We start from the raw sequence: 19191 nt of genomic DNA on the forward strand, positions 1-19191 counted from the left end.
ACCACCCTCCATCTCTTTGTCCACTGCAGGACCCACAAAGCAGTCTGGTGCCAGTGGACAGTGGCTCACCTCCTCCCCGCTTTACCACACCCCCCATACCCAGCATTCCTGATGTTTCCTTCCTAGCTCCCATGACCACTGGAACCTTAACCTAATCACTTATTTGCTGTCTCTGACATGAGAATAACTACCCATGAAGAATCTCTTTGGTGTGAGAGCCATGCGACCCGATGCTAGACACATAGCAGTGGCTTATTAAATACTTAGTGAAGAAATATGAAATAAAGGCACCAATTCCTCACCACAAGACTTAGAAAGGCTTTTCATCTGAGAGCTAGCAGAGGGCTGAGGACTATGGAAAGCACCCAGTGACTGGCACACGCTAAGCTGTCTGCAGTAGTTTCCGTTTTAATTTTCATCAGCAGAGCTCCAATCTCAGACTCACGGATTGGATGGCTGTGCAGCAGCAGGAATGAATTTTCAATAGTGAGCCTCATACCCCCAAGTTCTCCAACACTGCGGCACCTTGCAGAGGACACCCGTGATCTGAGGCCCCCGGCCAGGGCACCCAGTGCAAAGTCACTGAAGCTCTACAGCGGCGCAGCCATTTTTTTTTTGCTCTAACAAGCGCTGGGTTGCTTTTTATCCTCACCGTAAGAAGTCTTCTAGAATTCTTTTTAAATACAAAGCCAATAAAAAGTCCAAGCCCCTAATGGAAAGAAGCTCTCTACGTCAGCGTCGTGAGCCTTGACACAGCTCGAACAGGTACTCAAGAGCCCAGTCAAAGAAAACACACAGACAAAAGCAACATATTAGCCAGTTTAATTTATTTAAGAATCTTACAAAAAAAGAAAAAAAAGAGAAACAAAAATCAGAAAACACAACAACAAAAAACTAAATACAGAATTTTGTTATGCTTCATGGTTGATCATTTTTACTTGCAAGGGTATAAACCTCGCTCAACGCAGCCAATACATTTTTTTATTGCATGAGACCCAATTTTTTTTTTTAAAGTTACAAATCAAAACAGAACAATTGTTTCTGGACACTTGGTACTGTATCACCACGGAAGGCTGAAGAAGCAGTGCAGTATCATCAGAACAGTGCGTACCCTTCATACACTGACGGACATTCAAAACAGAGTAGCAATATAAAAAGAGAGATTGTAAAAAAGAACACAACAACAACAACCAAAAGAGTTTTACATCCACCTTTGTTTCAAATTGTCTTTGGATTCCATCACATGTTGTCTCAAGATGCACCATGTCAGATTAGTAAAGGAGGAAGATCTATGCCTAAGTACAAAAGTATCCTTTGCTCAGCGGGAGGTAGAACCTGGCAAAAGTTTTATTGCAGAGATACAGCGTACCTCTTCCCACCTCTCATGGTTGATGGTAGATAAAGTGGTTATTGAAAAATAATATCAGTAGTTTGCAAATTCAGTATAAACCATGAACAGGATGATTTTTTTTTTTCCGATGGCGGCAAGACTGCAATGTGCTACGTAGAAAATACAAGCTATCTGCCCCGTAAAGTGGAAGTCAGAAAGAAGGCTCAAGCTTCTTTATCCTCTTCAGTGCCACAAATACTGTCATAGCAAGAAAGGCCCTCAGGACGGGGTGATGGGTGGAAAGCCAGGGGGTTCTCACTGAGGAGCCTGTGGACTGACCCTCAGGCCCAGGAGGCTTGACCTGCAAGTATGGAAGACAACCTACGTCCCCGGCGGCACCCCTTGCTCGACTCTGCACTACAAGGGTATGGCCTCAGCCTGGCTGCTGCTGCTGCTGCTGCAAACCACATGGTTCAGCTGCCTCCTGGGTGTCAGAGAAGGAAAGCTGCTGACAGAGGAGCTCACCTCTGACAGGCCCTCTTTCAAGGCACACTAAGTTCCTAAGACTCACCTAAATACAGACAACTTCTAAATGTCAGTAAGTCTACCAAGCTCAGAGCAACGAATGAAATGTGTGCATGAATGAAAGGCTGAGAAACGCTCATGGTGTCTTTGCTGAAAGTTATGGAGGATATCTTCTTAAAAGTGCAAAATCTGTAGGTAGAAACACAGTATTTGCCTGTTACCACAGTGGTGGTACCACCACTTCTGTGAGCCACTCCTGGGTGGGCCCTCCTGGCAACACTAATCCAATCGTTAAGCGTGCCTCCAGCCCTCTCAGCTCCTAGGTTTACAGCCAATCTAGTCAAGATCAACTCAACGGCTTGCTGGTGGTGGGACAGCTCAAGGGATCCCACCAGCCTGTCCCCTCCAAAGTTAACACACAGCATCAGCCCTTGAGCTGAAGGCTCATGGGAGCCTGCACAAGCAGTTGTGCTGCTCTACTCAGGAGGACAACTGTCCCTGGAAGTACGTTCTCTAACCTGCTAGTACGGACACCAGCCCGTACCAGGCCTGTCTCCGCCCCTTAACTGGTGGGACAGAAGCAAATCGCCATGCTCACTGGAAAGTAAGTTTCTGATTACTATTTGAAGAATTAAAGGACAGACTCAACTTCTTTAAGAAACAGAAAATTTGCAGCAGCAGCAGCCCATACATCACTGTTCAGATCTACAAGATTTCCCTCTCGGCTGGAAAGCCACAAGGATGAAGGATGTGGTGCAGGCCTGAAAAGTTGCAAGGGTAGAAATAAGTCAGGTTTACTGAAGAGTTGAGTTTGATCCCAAATGCACTGAAGAAGTTAGAGGAGCTTAAAGGAAGTCTTGGGAAGAAATTTTTTCAGGTGAAAACAGGCTCACTATAGCTTCCAAAGAGCAACATAAATGAGCATAACTAGTCATATAATGACAGTATCAGAAATTGCACTCAAGTACATTCCCCCAATACAATGCATTGCACACAGTAAAAAATATGTAATAAAAATGCAAAACACAATCAGGCATGTTGAAAAATATTAACACAAAACAGACACAGGAATTCTATAGTAAAGATGCAAAACTGAATTCTAAAATACATGAACAAATTCAACTAAAGTTTTTCAGCAAAACTTTCCTACAGCAAAAAAAAAGAAAAAAAAAAAAAATTATAAGAAGCCCCCTATGGGAAACCAAGAAAAGAATAAATAGAATTGGAGGAGGGAAAAGAGACAAACAAGTGGGTGGGGTCCCAATTTACAAGAAATATTTACATTCAGAATTCAAAAGAACTCAACATTTCTATATATACACATTATGTACATATATAAGTACAGCGTAAGATTAGAAGGTGGGTTTTGGATTTCACCTCAAGTACTCGGAAAAAAATTACTAGCTAGCTAGAGTTGCAGGTATCTAAATGTGTTTCCTTCACTTATATGCCCTTAAAATGCACTGCCTTGTATTAGACAACTGGCATCCAACAAGGACTTTTTACAAATGGTTTTTGCTCGCAGCTGTAGCCACAACATGGACTGCCTGCTGCATATTCCAGCAGCAAGGCATGCACAGTGCATGCACCTGGGTACGGTGTTAGCCGAGGAGACCTCATATATAGGAAGGATAGTCAACCAATGCCCACTGCCACTGGGATGCCTGCATTCCCCAAACATCTGTCAACCGGGTACCAGTTTCACAGAGACTCTTTACGTAGCACCATTCGTAGAAACTGTCGAATGTTGTTGGGGTACATTTTTTAAGAGAGTACTTGGGTAGGGACTTTCCTCTTAACGTCTAATCAAGAAAAGGACCCAAGGGAAAAACACTTTTCCTCTGTTCCTACTTTCATCAACTGAGATGCATCAATCATTTCCAATCTATTGCAGGTTTTCTTCCCCCTCCGTGGAAAGTGGAGGGGAATGAGGGAAAGGTCCCCGTTATACAACTCTAAGTGCTGTCCTGGTACCCTTGCTTGTCATCCCTGTTAGAAGTTGTTCTGATAGCATCACACGGAGATTAGCAAATGAATGCCCCAGGGGGTACAGCCAGAAAATTCTGCCTCTAAAATATTAATATTTCCCTGGAGTTTGGTAATCTAGAACTTTTACCTTTACAGATAAAGAAGCAAGATAAAACTAAAAGGTTTTACTGTTGCAACTCAAAAAGGTTTCTGAAGTGCTAACTGGATTGGAATAAATATATATATACATACACACACACATACTCCCACACTGCTTTGGATGCAGATTCTTGCTAAACTTATATACAGATGTGAAGAAAAGACACTGAAGAGTTGTATCGGCAATTTAGCAGCAGAAAGGGAAAACTGCTTAAGATATTGACTTTTTCATCAAGTTGTGTTTAAAAATACCTTATTAATACTTTTAGGAATTTGTATCATTGATACGTATCTGGATAAACCCACTAAACTGCAGCTAGAGACCTTGTGGTATGGAGGATGCTCGATCAGGGGAACACTAACCTCCCCCAATACCATCTGAGCAGCTCTGGACTGGGAAAGTGGTTTTCAGCACAATCGGTACTGTAAACTCTGAAAACACGAACATGATTCATAATCAGATTTTTGTGCTCAGAGCCATATTGCTAAAAAGGGAGAAAAGGCATTACAGAGGCCAAATGGACTCACATACGGTTCAACAAGGTCCTTGGGTTCAGATGTGGCATTCAGATCCTGAAATACAAGACCTGTTTTACCAAAGTTAGCTCTCGTTTGAGACTTGATTTGTTTTTTGATAGAGGAGGATACTGAATGCTGGATTTCCCCATGTTGACCAACCTAAAACTTGCTGACTTGGATAAGGGCACAGTGCAAAGGTCGTATGTTCGCCTCCAGAGAGGAGCATGGGCAGAGCCTAACAAGGGCTCCGAGGGCTCACGTGCACACCGCACCACGAGCGTGGGCAGCCGGCACCTCAGCTCCCCATCCGTTTACACGGCTGCGTTTCAGAGGTCTACTCTGAGAGTTTTCAAAGGACTTATTTCTGGACCTTTTTTAAAAATGCAAAACAAAGCTGTTCTACAAAGAACAGGACATACACATCCCCCTCTGTAACAAGATAGCTATTCCAAGAGCAAACATTACATTGTGAATTGTGAGGGTCAACTAATTTCATATTAAAGAATCCTGATACTGAAGCTGCTTGGAAAAAACCATAACTTGCTTTAAAAAAAAAAAAAAAAAAAGGTGCCCACACACACAAAAAAAGCGAAGTTGGGCCAAGCCTACGAAAGACAGTCTCTCTTCCACAACCCTGCCATTCTGTCTCAATGGAGGGAGCAGGATGGTTAGGCTTCCTCTCCACAGCTCTATCTCCCTTGGGGTGCTGATGGAAACCGACTAGGCTCCTGATTTAAAAACAGAACTAACTGGGAAGTTTTGGTGCAGGTGGACAACTCTGCTCTTGGCTGCCAGCTGGGTCTAGTGGCCTAACAAGGGACACTGGTTGATATTCACGGATCACTGCCTGAGATATAAGGATAGACTGAGGATAAAAGTTGCATCCACTGGGCAAAATATGCCAAAGAACCGAAATTATTCTCAATTTGTTCTTTTAGGCGTCAAGAATAAATAAATCCAAAGAAAGAAAACTTGTGGTGAATGTGACCTAACTAAACTCAGGCTTGTAGAAACACAAGAGGATGACAGCTCTAGCTTACCCATCACTGAACATACATCTCACCAGATCCTGCAAGAAGTTTAGAAAGGAACAAAGGAGAACAGTTCAACTTGCAAAACATTTGAAAGCACTATTATTTCACCCCTTCCTCAATACCACTTTGATTTTGTGGGGTGGGTTTGAAGTCAAAATCTAAGGCTACCTGGAATGTGGAGCAACACGCCGAGTTCTGCAGCGTTCCATCACAGGCTACTTCTGCAAGTGGTGAGGGCCTAAACAAGAGTCCACTTCGGGTGAGTATAATAACTTTTTATTTGACATCTACAAGATTGTGGTATCTTGCAGCTTTTGACCAGGTTTATACAATCTCAGTTTCTCAATAGTGCAACCTGTGCAAGCAGAAAAAGTAAAGGGGAAAAAAAGGAAACAAAAAGACCAATTGTCCCCTCACTTGTTTTTATAAACATCTATTATAGGCGAAACAAAACTTACCCATATTATAGATAAGTGTCTATTCACATTTGTACATTACCACTTTTAACAGCTTGAGATAAACTCTACAATGTCTTACAACACGTTAAACAATATTCAAGTTACTGGGTAACAACAATAACAACAAGAAATAAACATACAGCAGAAGCCTCAAGTGTTTCCTCATTGTCTAGTTTACAACTCAAGTACAAAGTTTTCATTTTTAAGAGTGACAAAGCAAATTAAGATAATGAAGTTAAAAAAAAAAAAGATTGTTTGCAAGACAGAAGCCAATCTGTACTCCTTTCTACAACTATCTTTAAGAAAGATGTAATTTTAAGAAAAGCAGGCTTGTAGCCTTTTTTGCAGCACACATTAGGAATGCTATTAATACATTAAAATTAACTTTTTAAGAGTTTTATCACCAAAAAAATGTGTGTACTCATTACCTTGACAAGAAACCTGGGGCAGGGAGAATGGGAGGACAAGATTTTGCAGGGTTTGAAGCAATACCCAGGTATAAACACTATAAAAATGCAATAACCAATGCTGTACATCTACAAATGTTTCGCTCTGTTACTTGACTTCTGTGTTAATCTTGTTTACGCATGCTTTCAAAGACATGCACTGTCAGAACAAAAACTAGAAAAGAACCTGAATGCATGATATGCAACCTTTCATTTCATGCTTTAATAAACCTATTGTTTTAATAAGTTGGAGAAAGAAACCAATATATATTTTCTCTATTTATAGACTCAAAACACATGCATCCGGGGATAAGTCCCACAGCAATGGCATGGATGTACTGCGTTAACCCTGAGCACTGTATAACATAAAAGTAAAGCCAGTTTGGGAAGTTCCAAGCATTTTTAAACCAATTATGGTTCGCAGCTTTTAACAAACTCACAAACAAACAAACAGACTGACACACATACGCACATACCCCTCTGCTCACCCAAAGTAAAAGCATACGGTAAGTACCATGGGAAAAGCACACGGAAAGACAGATGTACCACTGTCGGCACTGCTGATTTTCAGTTTTGCTATCTATTCCAGGTTTGTCCTTATTCCCAAGAAAATTAACTAGAGAGAGCACAACTGAAAAAAAAATTATAATTCTTTGGAAACTGTCCCTGATTTTTATGCAAATGATATGCTTCAACAGCATTTCAGATACATCCATGTTGAAACCTGTCTGTTCTTATGTGCTGCTCAAGCTGGCGATGCTCTGGGGGTGACGCTGCTGCCAGAGCTGTTTCTGCTGGACTGCAAGCTGTTGAGACTGGTCTGAAGTTGAAAGGAGATTTATAAGAGGAGACACACAATTTGCAGGAATAATCAAACCTGCAAGGAGAAAACAATTTATAAAGGTTGCACCCAGGAGAACTCATACTGCATTTTACTACTTCACAGCAAATTTCAAATGATGTTATAATATTAAGTTAATGAACAAGATTTCATATACAAACTAAATGAATACTAAATAACTGAACTGGCCCCTTCAGAAGTGGCCTGATCCCTCAGCAGTATTACCCACAAATGCCTGAGCACATTCATGTGTCTAGGGTAACACCACCTACCTGCTCGAGCAGGAGAAAGCCAGATACAGGATCTTCCTAGCCACTACCTTTGCAGTCTAGAAATGCATGGAAGCATCACCTTCTTTGGTATGTACTAATGTACCAGAGAGACTCCAGAAAGTGGCTACAAATTCAAATGCACACTGAAACACTAACTGCTAAGTGGGAGTGTGTGGAAGTCACCAAACTGGACTGTGTATTATGTCCTGCATCAGGGGACCTGAACTTCTCTCATGTGGGAACAGGGGCTCAATGCTTCAAGCTTCTCTGCAGTGTAATTGTTTTTTTTTTAAAGAAGATAGGAAAAAAAAAAAAAAAGAAGATAGAAATCCATTCTTTTGATTTTTAAAAGGTGGCAACTAATTCAACTGAAATCTGACAACCAAAAATACCTGATGATCAAAAGAATGCTCATGGACTGACTCTGGCCCACAGGCAACCCGTGATACAGAGAAAGGTTGTTGCAAAAGAAACGAAGAGCATGTGACAAGGCAAGAACAGTAACTGGGTGGATTGCTGGGAAGTGAGCCTGTCACTGAGGGACTGGTGGGCGCGGCCAGCCTGTCTCCCTTGCTCCCTGCATGACTTCAGTCCAGCCTCTGTGCACAGTGGCTTTGAGTTCCATAGTCTCACATGGCCCGAATACAAAGAGACAGACGTCAGAGAATCCTTCGTCTTCATACCAGACAGCCTGCACAGAGGTCAACAGGGAGGGAAGGAGGGAGCAAGAGCACTGCAGGCAGCGCAGAAGCACAACATCAGAACCTCAGCCACAACCAACCACAGACATCCAAAAGCTCAACTTCCGTTCATCCTTTTAAGAACACAACAGAAAGGAAACTTCACCCCACCACTAGAATAGACATTCTAAGATGTTATGAAGGAAAATAAAAAAAACAAGGATCTGATTTTCTTTATTCTCACAGCTTGAACCAAAGGAATAAAAAAAAAGACTCACCTACAATCCGTTGTCCATCCTCTGTTCTTAGGCGAACTATCTGCATTTTCACATTTGTGCCACTGACAGACGCAAGAACACCCTCAACTTTTGTCCAGACACTCAGTACTGAGCCACATAATACATAGTATGTGCGGCAACGAAGACCTATTTCACAAACTAATCCCAAGCTTGCTTTTTTGCAGTTGCCACGCCTAGGATTAAAAAAAAAATATATATATATATATATGAACATGCACACACACCAGGCTCACACCTATTGAATTTCAAATGGAAACTGCCCTATCATTTACCTCAAGTGAGTTTCAGAGCCTGCAATTCTTTTCACATATTGGATTATCCTAATTTAAGGTATCACTACTGATTTTAAAATTACAGTTATTTCTGGGGTCTGGCTCCCTATAAAAGGGCTGATGTATTGGTTTTGATAGCCATTTTGCATGTGTCATTTTAATATGTCTGTTTACTGGATTAATGCCAGTTTAGAAGATAATTCTGCCAGTCATTCCTACAGTATTAAAGGACAAATATTTGGTTCTAAATCAGGTAAGTGAAAAAGGCCTCAGCAAAAACAAACAAAATATCCCAGCAAAGCTATCTACTTACATGTGTCTAAATAAAAACCTGGCTAAAACTCATCTATATCCTGAGTCCCTTTTCATAAAGTGGGCCAAGATATTCCATTCTCAATGCCCCGAAATGAACATAATGACTTGACAACACCTCTGGCTAGCCTAGCAGCACAGCAGGATCGGTTCCAGGGCTCAACAGTCAAGCTTTCTACTGCTGTTAGCTACTTGAGGCATCTTTGTGGTTTCCTAGATGTTTCTTAGCCTTAAAAATAAAACTGACTTGAGACACCAATAGAACTTTGGGGGGGTGGGGGGGGAAGTAAGAAAAAAAGGAAGGAAGGAAACGAAGAGAGAAGCAGAAAGAGAAAGCTAAGCCTCAACCCCAAGCATGATAATTAAGTCCCTGTAGGCAGACAGTCAGTCGGAAGTAAGGAAGCATCCATGAACAGCAAAGGGGAGATGTAAACAGTGTGTGGTCAGAGACTTCCACTATGTACCTCTGCCTAGAGAAACAACAACAATCAACTGATAACTGCCCATGTACTTACAGGGACAGACTGCCAAAGAGTAAAGAGATATTTAAATTAAATCTTGACAAATGGAATAAATGGTGAGAAAAACAAAAATACTAACCAATAAGCATGAGTACAAGTATCTGCAGATGAATTATACTGATCTAACCAGTGGACCAGGGCATCGTCGGAGACTACCTGTGAAAAGAAGATGAAAATTCCACTGAAACACACACTGCTTGCCTAATTTGATCTCTGAAGTCAATTTAAAATCATCTTTGCATAGAGAACCTGGCCCTTGCTACTGCTTGCATCTGAATGCTAATGCTCTCCCATGAGGGCTTCCCTATCTAATGAATATTTCAAATAGCTAACAATTACAAACTGTTTTCAAGTGGAAAATGGCTAGGAATAACAGTAATATAAGGTAATGCTAACAACAAAATTATTACATACTAAAGTTAGAAACAACAGGCATTCACTGTTTTTCTAGAAATCACTCCAAAATAAATGTAAACACAGCAGCTCACAATAAAAGCAAGAGTTGGTGGGAAGGTATTTTAGTCTTGTACATCTTCCTTTCATTTAAAAAATTCTAATTTTTGTAGTCAGCACTGTTAAAGCTTCCTTTTCTGACAACATAAGCTGCTTCAAATAATCATAATTTTCCTAATGGTTGATAACATTAAGACTGGGATATTAATTTAACAAGACTTTTTTAAAAGTTAAAAACTCTTCCTGAAAACCATATTCCAGCAATCAAATAGGAAAAACTGACAAAAAAATTTCACATATAAACACTCGTTCAATACATTATGAAAAAGTATTCCTATATAACATCATGGACAAATGGAAAAATACCTTCTTATATTTCTTTTTTAGATCAGCATAAATTTCTAATTTGAGCTGTTTCCCGGTATTTGGTCTATAAACTAAGAAAAGCTTCTTCTTAGGGTTTACTTCTTTAACTAAGATGGCAGTTTTCTTGTTGTTTCTTATCTATTAAAAAAAAAATGGTAAGAAAATATATAGTCAACATTGTACATTTTAAGACAGGTTTGCTTTTTGTACCATCACATCAGCAAATCTTATCCTTTGAAAGATTATAATGCCAAAGTGAAAGAAAGTGAAAGTGAAGTCACTCAGTTGTGTTCCACTCTTTGCGACCCCATGGACTGTAGCCTACCAGGCTCCTCCATCGATGGGATTTTCCAGGTAAGGGTACTGGAGTGGGCTGCCATTTCCTTCTCCAGGGGATCTTCCCAACCCAGGGGTCAAACCCGGGTCTCCTGCATTGCAGACAGACGCTTTACCCACTGAGCCACTAGGTAAGCCTATAATGCCAAATATGTAGGTAAATACAGAACTGTGAAGAAAGGATAACACTGTTGTGTAATCGAGTTAAGCAAGGTGAAGGCCTTAACTTTGAGGCAGGCTGAAGGTCAAGATATATTTTAGAAAATTGTGTTGAATAAGACTTAAAGCACAATGTCCAATGGAGAAAATTTTCCTTCTTCTAATCCATGACACTGGACTCACAGCCTAGAGAGGCTCAGAGATGTGACAGAGGAATCTAAGTAGTGGGAAGGAAGGTTTTCATGGGAAATAATTCTAAGGTATGTCACTCTCCTTCAAGTTACAATGAAATATAACCTTCAAAAAAATAATTTTGATCATTCACAGTCCTCTGAATTCATCTAATCCACCAGTGCTACAATTTTAAGCCTATAGTTTTTGAGAGTGAAATACCACATGAAATATCACAAATTGATCTGTAGACAGTAATGCTGTAACAGGAGAAAGCCAAATGTTGAACAAATAATACACAATGTGATGCAGAAGTGGAAGAAAAGGATGCATTAGACAAACAATGGAACTTGATGTTTCTGGTTGATTTTTTTAATTTTTAAAAGTTGGACTTTATGAGAGAAATCCTAAGACAAAGAGTTGTAAAAAGCACCATTTAATTCAAGGAAAAATAAGGCTGGGAAATTAGTATCTGTTCTAAATAATGGTGAACAATTTCAAAGCAAGAGTCTCTGGAGCCAAATTGAAGGAAAAGGAAAAGTTTGAAAGATATCTTCCCAGCTCCTCTACAAAAATACCCTCCTCTACAGGGCTTCCCTGGTGGCTCAGACTATAAAGACTCTACCTGCAATGCAGGAAACCCATGTTTGATCCCTAGGTAGGGAAGATCCTCTGGAAAAGGGAATGTCAGCCCACTCTGGTATTCTTGCCTGGAGAATTTCATGGACAGAGGAGCCTGGCGGGTTATAGTCCATTGGGACACAGTTGAACAACTAACACTTCCTTTTCTACAAAATAGTTTGCTAAGCTACTAACTTTTTATATTAAGATAATTCTTAAATGGATAAAACGACTCAGTATTTTACCTTTTGTGGATATTAAAGATCCTTTGTCTTTTACTTGTTCACATGATTTGAAACACTGTTTATATAATTACTGCGAAGTCTATGAAACATTAGTTGAGTGAAAAGTACATTTAAAAATCTTTTATCAGCTGATGTGAAATACTCCAGTTACACTTCAGATGTTTAAAGCATGTAACAATGTGATCTACCTTGACAGTTTTAATTATTATAGTTATAAAAACTATCACACTACAGAGGAAATCAAAGTGATTTTGTGGACTTCTCTGGTGGTATAGTGGATAGGAATCTGCCTGCCAATGCAGGAGACGTGGGTTCTATCCTTGGTCCGGGAAGATCCCATATGCTGAGGAACAACTAGGTGCTTCCACCAAATCTACTGCTTCAATGTCTAGAGCCTCTGCTCCTCAACAAAGAGTATCCCCCGTTCGCTACAACCAGAGAAGAGTCCACAAGCAGCAATGAAGACCCAGCACAGCCAAAAATAAATTAAAAAAAATTATTTTTAAAATTTTGTAAATGATTCTGACATGGCTTTTTTTTTTTTTTTTTAAATAAAACTTGCTTCTAACCAAGCAAACCTGTTGTCTAACCACTTGGCTCCAGGTGGCAACCTCCTCCAATCAAGTACTAAACTCAGCTCCTGGAGAAGGATTTCCAAGGCCCTCCTTCCCCAAACTAACTCCAAAACATATTTCATGGTCTTAACCTCCAATATTGAGCCATTTCCCATTGGCTCTGTACAAAGCAGTCACTTAGTGTTATAGGGGAGGCATGTATAGCGTATGGTGTCACAGGGAGGCCAAAGTATTCTGCCACCTGTGAGGAGTAAACCCAAGTTTCTGTTGGGTGTGTTGTAAACAGAAGCCATTCTCTGGGCATTCTGCTCTGAGCACACCCCATGACATGGCTTTCTTAATGTCAACACACATTAAACAAATTGTAAGTCATATGTGCTTGCTGCTGAGGAGGTTCACAGAAATAGGCTATGCCTTCCTGGAAGAATGCCTCCTCTTAACTTTCTGGCTGCACCTCAGTGTACCCTTAGGTACCCTGACTAGGGATGGAACCCACTCCCCCCTGTACTGGAAATGTGGAATCTCAACCACTGACCACCAGGGAAATCTCAGATGTCTCTTTGAAGGCCCTCACTCCTCACATCCAGCTGTCTGTGCCCGTGCAGACAGTAACAAAGGGCAACATTACCACATCCTTTCACTCCAGGGAAACTGGTAAGGATCAGCATTTTCAACAAAATCTACCAGTGCTTCAGTTCTGGCAATAATTTCAAATGAAAGACAATAACCAATATCCTACATGGACCAATCAAAACCCTATCCAAGGCCTTAGAGAAATCTGAATAAAATCTGGTGAACTGTATCAATAGCTTCATTGTGATACTGTACTATAGCTGTATAAAATGCTACCACTGGAAAAACTCATGTACAAGAAATTCCTATGTATTACTCCCTATAACCTCACGAGGATTATAAGATTTACACACACACCCCTCCCTCCCCACCCCCCAGAACCAGATCCAGTTTGAGAGCTTTGCTACTCATAAACCAGGTTTATGGACAAAATCTAGCCTGATCTTATGTTTAAGAACAGTTTAAGGGAGGGAGGGAGAAAGTATCTTAGAAAGGAAGGAAAACAAATTCACAAAGAAGAGTCAGCAGAGATGATACATGCCCTGCAAGATCTAAGATACTATCTGACCCCTCTCATAAACAGTTCGGGATTCATGCTCTAGACAGCTTATTTATGGTTTCACCCTGCCTGTGGCATCATAATTGGTCTCCTTTACACAGTTACTTCTTGAACCAGGTCTTCATTTACAGTTTGTCATTCCATAAGTGTTTGCAAGTAAGCAAAAAGTGCTATATACATACAATGGAGTTCAGTTCGGTCACTCAGTTGTGTCTGACTCTTTGCAACCCCATGAACCGCAGCACTCCAGGCATCCCTGTCCATCACCAACTCCCGGAGTCCACCCAAACCCATGTCCATTGAGTCAGTGATGCCATCCAACCATCTCATCCTCTGTCGTCCCCTTCTCCTCCTGCCCTCAATCTTTCCCAGCATCAGGGTCTATTCCAATGAGTCAGCTCTTCGAATCAGGTGGCCAAAGTATTGGAGTTTCAGCTTCAACATCAGTCCTTCCAATGAACACCCAGGACTGATCTCCTTTAGGATGGACTGGTTGGATCTCCTTGCAGTCCAAGGGACTCTCAAGAGTCTTCTCCAACACCACAGTTCAAAAGCATCAATTCTTCTGTGCTCAGCTTTCTTTATAGTCTAACCCTACTTATTTAACTTATATGCAGAGTACATCAGGAGAAACGCTGGGCTGGAGGAAGCACAAGCTGGAATCAAGATTGCCTGGAGAAATAGCAATAACCTCAGATATGCAGATAACACCCCTCTTATGGCAGAAAGTGAAGAACTAAAGAGCCTCTTGAGGAAAGTGAAAGAGGAGAGTGAAAAAGTTGGCTTAAAGCTCAACATTCAGAAAACTAAGATCATGGCATCTGTTCCCATCACTTCATGGCAAATAGAAAGGGAAACAGTGGCTGACTTTATTTTTCTGGGCTCCAAAATCACTGCAGATGGTGATTGCAGCCATGATATTAAAAGACACTTACTCCTTGGAAGGAAAATTATGACCAACCTAGACAGCATATTAAAAAGCAGAGACATTACTTTGCCAACAAAGGTCCGTCTAGTCAAGGCTATGGTTTTTCCAGTGGTCATGTATGGATGTGAGAGTTGGACTATAAAGAAAGCTGAGCACCGAAGAATTGATGCTTTTGAACTGTGGTGTTGGAGAAGACTCACAAAAAGGAATAAAGAACTGACACAGGTTACAACATGGATGAACCCTGAAAACAATATGCTGAGTGAAAGAAGCCATACACAAACGTCATATACTGCATGAGTCCATTTATATGAGGTACCAAGATATGCAAATTTTTAAGATATGCAAATTTATAGACAGAAAAGAGATGAGAGGTTATCAGAGGCTGGGGGAGTTGTGTAAGGGTGATGGCTGGACAGCACTGTGAATATAATCAATGCCACTAAATTGTACACTTTAAAATGGATAAAATGGCAAGTTTGTTATATATTTTACCCTAACTTTAAAAATTCTGTAATATGCCAGAAATCATTAAATTATACACTTAAGTAAGTGAAATGTACAATATGTGAATTATATCTCAATGAAGCTGTTAAGAGAAAAATAAATAAAGATTAAGAAGAATTCAAGAGAAAATAAATATTAAAGGCAAGTAAAGATCTAATGTGTGGATAAGAGGAGACCTAGTAATGGAGAAATTCAAGGAAGGAAATACTAAAAATTTTACAAATAAAAATAATTCAAAAACTTTCTAAAATAAAGATTTGAAACTACATATTAAAAGAGCATACCAACTACCTCAGAATACTGACCAAGAATGACTAATACAAGATAAACTCTAATAAAATTACCAAACTTTAAAGAATCCTTCGTACATACAGGCACAAAAGAACAATTAAATATAAAATGGAAACGAAATTAGAACATCATCAAACTCTGACAGCAACTCTATCTGAGAAGAGTAAATAGTAGCATCTTTTAAGATATTCAAGAAATGAAAATGTGAAATAACAGACTTCATGTCTGGTAAAACTGTCATCACCTATAGAACTAAGATTAATTAAGGGTTAAAAGCAGAGTATACTATATCATTGTCAGATGCTGACATGCAGAAATAGTGTAACTATTTTTTAAATAGAATGGGGTAAGTATATGCAAACAAGTTATTTTAAAAAAGTAGTTTCAGGAATATTGGGGTAGAGTGTCCATAATATTTTATCATTCTTTGTGCCCTGAAGAACAAGGATTATTGGTGTGGAAGAAAGAAGACCAAAGTATCAGAGAAGAGGTAAAACTAAAATTCCATAGTTTTAATTAGGATAAATAAATATGCACTAATCTGTGTACATGTGTATGTCTAAATGTAAATATGTATACACACACCCTCTCTCCCCTTAGCTCTGTCCACACGCAAATACTAAACTAATGACAGTAGTTACATTAGTAACTGAAAACTGAATCTTGAAGACATAAAGCATTATTATGACTAAAGGTCACTCACTATATTATGGGGGAAAAAGTTCCATTTACTAAGAATATGCAATTCTTTTTGGCCATGCTGAGTGGTAAGGAGAATCTCAGTTTCTTGACCAAGGATAGAACCCATGCCCCCTGCAGTGGAAACACGGAGTCTTAACCACTGGACCACTAGGGAAGTCCTCAAATATGTAATAATTTAAAACTTGCATTTAATAATAGTCCTCAAAAACTATTAAAAATGCTTCACACTTACAATGATAAATTATCATAATAGAGAAAGCTAAATACAGTTGGAAAATCAGTACAATGCAAACATAATTACAATGCTGGCAATGAAAACACATATCTTAACAATTAACATTTATTGGAAACAAGTCTTACTTGCAGTGACAAATAAAAGCCATCATCTGGTCCTGTCAGCTCAGCCCAAATCTTGGTAGCTTCCTCCCAGGACATTCCCCTCTCCACACTTATCTGTTTAAAAAAAAATAGTAATGAAATTTAAATTAAACTCACTTCTTACGATGCCTATCAGAAAAGCACACTATACTTGAATGAGCACATTTTACAGGCTTACTGTGTATAATTCTACATGGCCAGATGTTGAATATCCTGGAGTCAGAAACTTCTTAACATCACTTTTCCTCACTTTTTCATCTCCAGAACCAAGATCTTGAATAAGAAAAAGCAATGCATAAGTATAAAAAAAAATTTCATCAGGAATACACATGACATTTTAAAAATTTCCCAACTTACCTAAGATTCCCATATCATATCTTCCATTTTTTTTGGCATTTTGAACTACTGCAGTAAGCGTGTCCGCAAAATACTGAAATAATGCATTCTGTTGATGTACTTCCATGCCCAAAATTCTGTTTAAGAATTTTCCTATGTTGTTATAATCTGCAATGACAAAATTTTATGAATGATTTAAGGCATTCAAATGGCAATTTAACAAGTTTATTCATCTCAGCCTAGTTCAAGTCTCACTTTCTTCTCCAAAGTCTTCTCTCACAGTTCTTGTACTGTTTGCAGAACGGGCCTATACTTTGACCGCTTCTACCTCTAGCTATTAGTATAGCTACACTATGCGGTCAAAGGATGTTTGCCAAATTAGATTTCTGTATCTTCAACTTTACTTACTGAAAATATGAATACAATTTAGCACATAAGAATGCTTTCCAACATTAAGTCATAACTTGTAAAGTTATTAAGTGCCAGAAGTCAGTGAAGCTCAACTTTTGCTGCACACGTAGAACGCCCTGGAGCTCTGGAAAATTACCACTGCCTGAGCTCCTGCCCCGGCTTAAGTACTTTCAAAAAGCTCAACAGTTGCTCATACCTGCAACCTAGTTTGAGAACTGTTGCTACATAGAGAGAAGAGAATAGAGGTTTAATTTTTTGAATAAACATCATAGCAAAACCCACCAGGTATGTTTTGTGAACACTAAGTACTGAGAGACAGACCAACAGACTTGAAACTTCCCCTTCAAACTGATAAAAACAAACAACAAAATGGGCTGTAATGATACAGCAATAGTTATGTACATATGTGAAACTCATATTATTACCTTTATCTAGAGTAAGGATTCCCGAACGATCTTCTACATTTATTAGGCCAACTCCTATCAGTCCCTGTCGAACATCTAAAATAAAACAAAATATATAAAAAATGTTATAGTTCAAATGACTCAATGAGCTGTTACCTAACTAATTAAACCAGATCAAGTTTTAGCATACATATCTTCCATAATTCCTATTAGCTGAATTAAAAGGAATGCACAGACCCTAAATATCTTTAGGCACCTTGAAATCCTAGAACTCTAACTTCACATTATACATACTGTTTTCACTAAGATGTCTTATCTTTGTAACAACCATCTTTCACAGTGGAGATTCCAGGCTACAAAGCTTCTCTGCTCACAGAATCAATTTTGAATTTTGAATACACAGCATGATAGTGATTAAATAACTATGTAAATAAGGAAATAATGTTTCCTTTCTAAACATTATCTATCAGTATTGACAAGGAGATGCAAAAGATAAGCAACAAGTATACGGTCAACATGTTCTGAATTATGTTACTAAGATGATGACTAATAAAACTTAAAAAAAAAAAAATACTGGAGTCCAGGCTCCAACCCAGACTTACTGAATAAGTGTTTAAGAAAGAGAAACGGGTCAATAGGAAACATAATTATATCCTATTTACATGTCTGTTTAATTAGCTAGACTGCTACATGCTTCAAATGTTTAGATTCTGCAGGTGACATGACAATTCTGTAGACAAAGAGCTCCAATGCAAAAAATCCTCATTTTAGGAATCCATTCTATGAAGAAATTACCTGAATAGAAGGATAGTCGTTATAATTCCAGCACTTTGTGATGCAAAAAAATTAAAACTACTTGAATATCAATAAAGGAATAACTGAAGAACTGTTGCATAGCTAGATGGAGAATATTACACAACTGTTAAAAACGTGTTCATGCTATAGCTAATGACTTATAAAAGATGTATGTCTGTAATATACTGAGAAAAGTATGTTGCAAATAGTATGTTTTTAAAAAAGCTCTGTGTTTAGACAAACATGGACAAGGGTTTGTTAGACTGCTCTTGTTCAAACTGTCAATGTTTGTAACCTTACCAGATGAGACTGGAAGTGGGCAGGTAGTTAAAGAGAGTATTTATTGGCTCCTCATTATTCACTTTTAGATTAGCTTTCATTACTGACAGTGACTAAATAACATGTACTATTTCAGAACTAGAAATAAATTGGGGAGTTGTTTTGACAATCCCTCCAGTGACCAAACAAAAAGAAAACAAGAAGAGGGAGAAAAAGAACAGGGCTAAGGTTTTATAGGTTTTTGTTTCGTTACATGCCATCAGTGATTATAAACAGCCCTGCCAGCTGTGTCAATATGGACTATTACCAACAGTAAACACAGTTCAATTGGAAAGGACTTCCTAGGGAACAAACGCTAACTTAATGGCAATGTTTCAAGTATCTTACCTCTATTTATTCTCCAAAATACTTTCATAGTTTCCTCAACTACTAAAATCTCTCAGACTACTAATAGTAATGGGGTAAA

The 19191-nt window shown here is 39.1% G+C and overlaps 1 protein-coding gene and 1 non-coding gene across 2 annotated transcripts in view; both read right to left on the bottom strand.

Moving 5' to 3' along the window:
• Window positions 1–810: 810 nt before the first annotated feature.
• The window catches only part of SBNO1 (strawberry notch homolog 1), a 56437-nt gene continuing 38056 nt past the window's right edge, over window positions 811–19191 (bottom strand). Inside the window, exons 25-32 of the mRNA XM_061142055.1 lie at window positions 17673–17747; window positions 16858–17004; window positions 16679–16773; window positions 16483–16575; window positions 10456–10593; window positions 9716–9792; window positions 8511–8704; window positions 811–7316 (exon numbers count right to left, since the gene is read on the bottom strand). Of these exons, the coding sequence (XP_060998038.1) occupies window positions 7174–7316; window positions 8511–8704; window positions 9716–9792; window positions 10456–10593; window positions 16483–16575; window positions 16679–16773; window positions 16858–17004; window positions 17673–17747 (962 nt within the window). The 3' untranslated portion in view covers window positions 811–7173. The remainder of the gene's footprint in view (window positions 7317–8510; window positions 8705–9715; window positions 9793–10455; window positions 10594–16482; window positions 16576–16678; window positions 16774–16857; window positions 17005–17672; window positions 17748–19191) is intronic.
• On the bottom strand, window positions 12759–12885 carry LOC133058204 (small nucleolar RNA SNORA11). The gene has a single exon (XR_009693307.1). It is a non-coding gene; the product is annotated as a small nucleolar RNA SNORA11 (small nucleolar RNA).

Source organism: Dama dama, chromosome 5, assembly GCF_033118175.1.
Source record: "Dama dama isolate Ldn47 chromosome 5, ASM3311817v1, whole genome shotgun sequence".
Taxonomy (NCBI): Eukaryota; Metazoa; Chordata; class Mammalia; order Artiodactyla; family Cervidae; genus Dama; species Dama dama.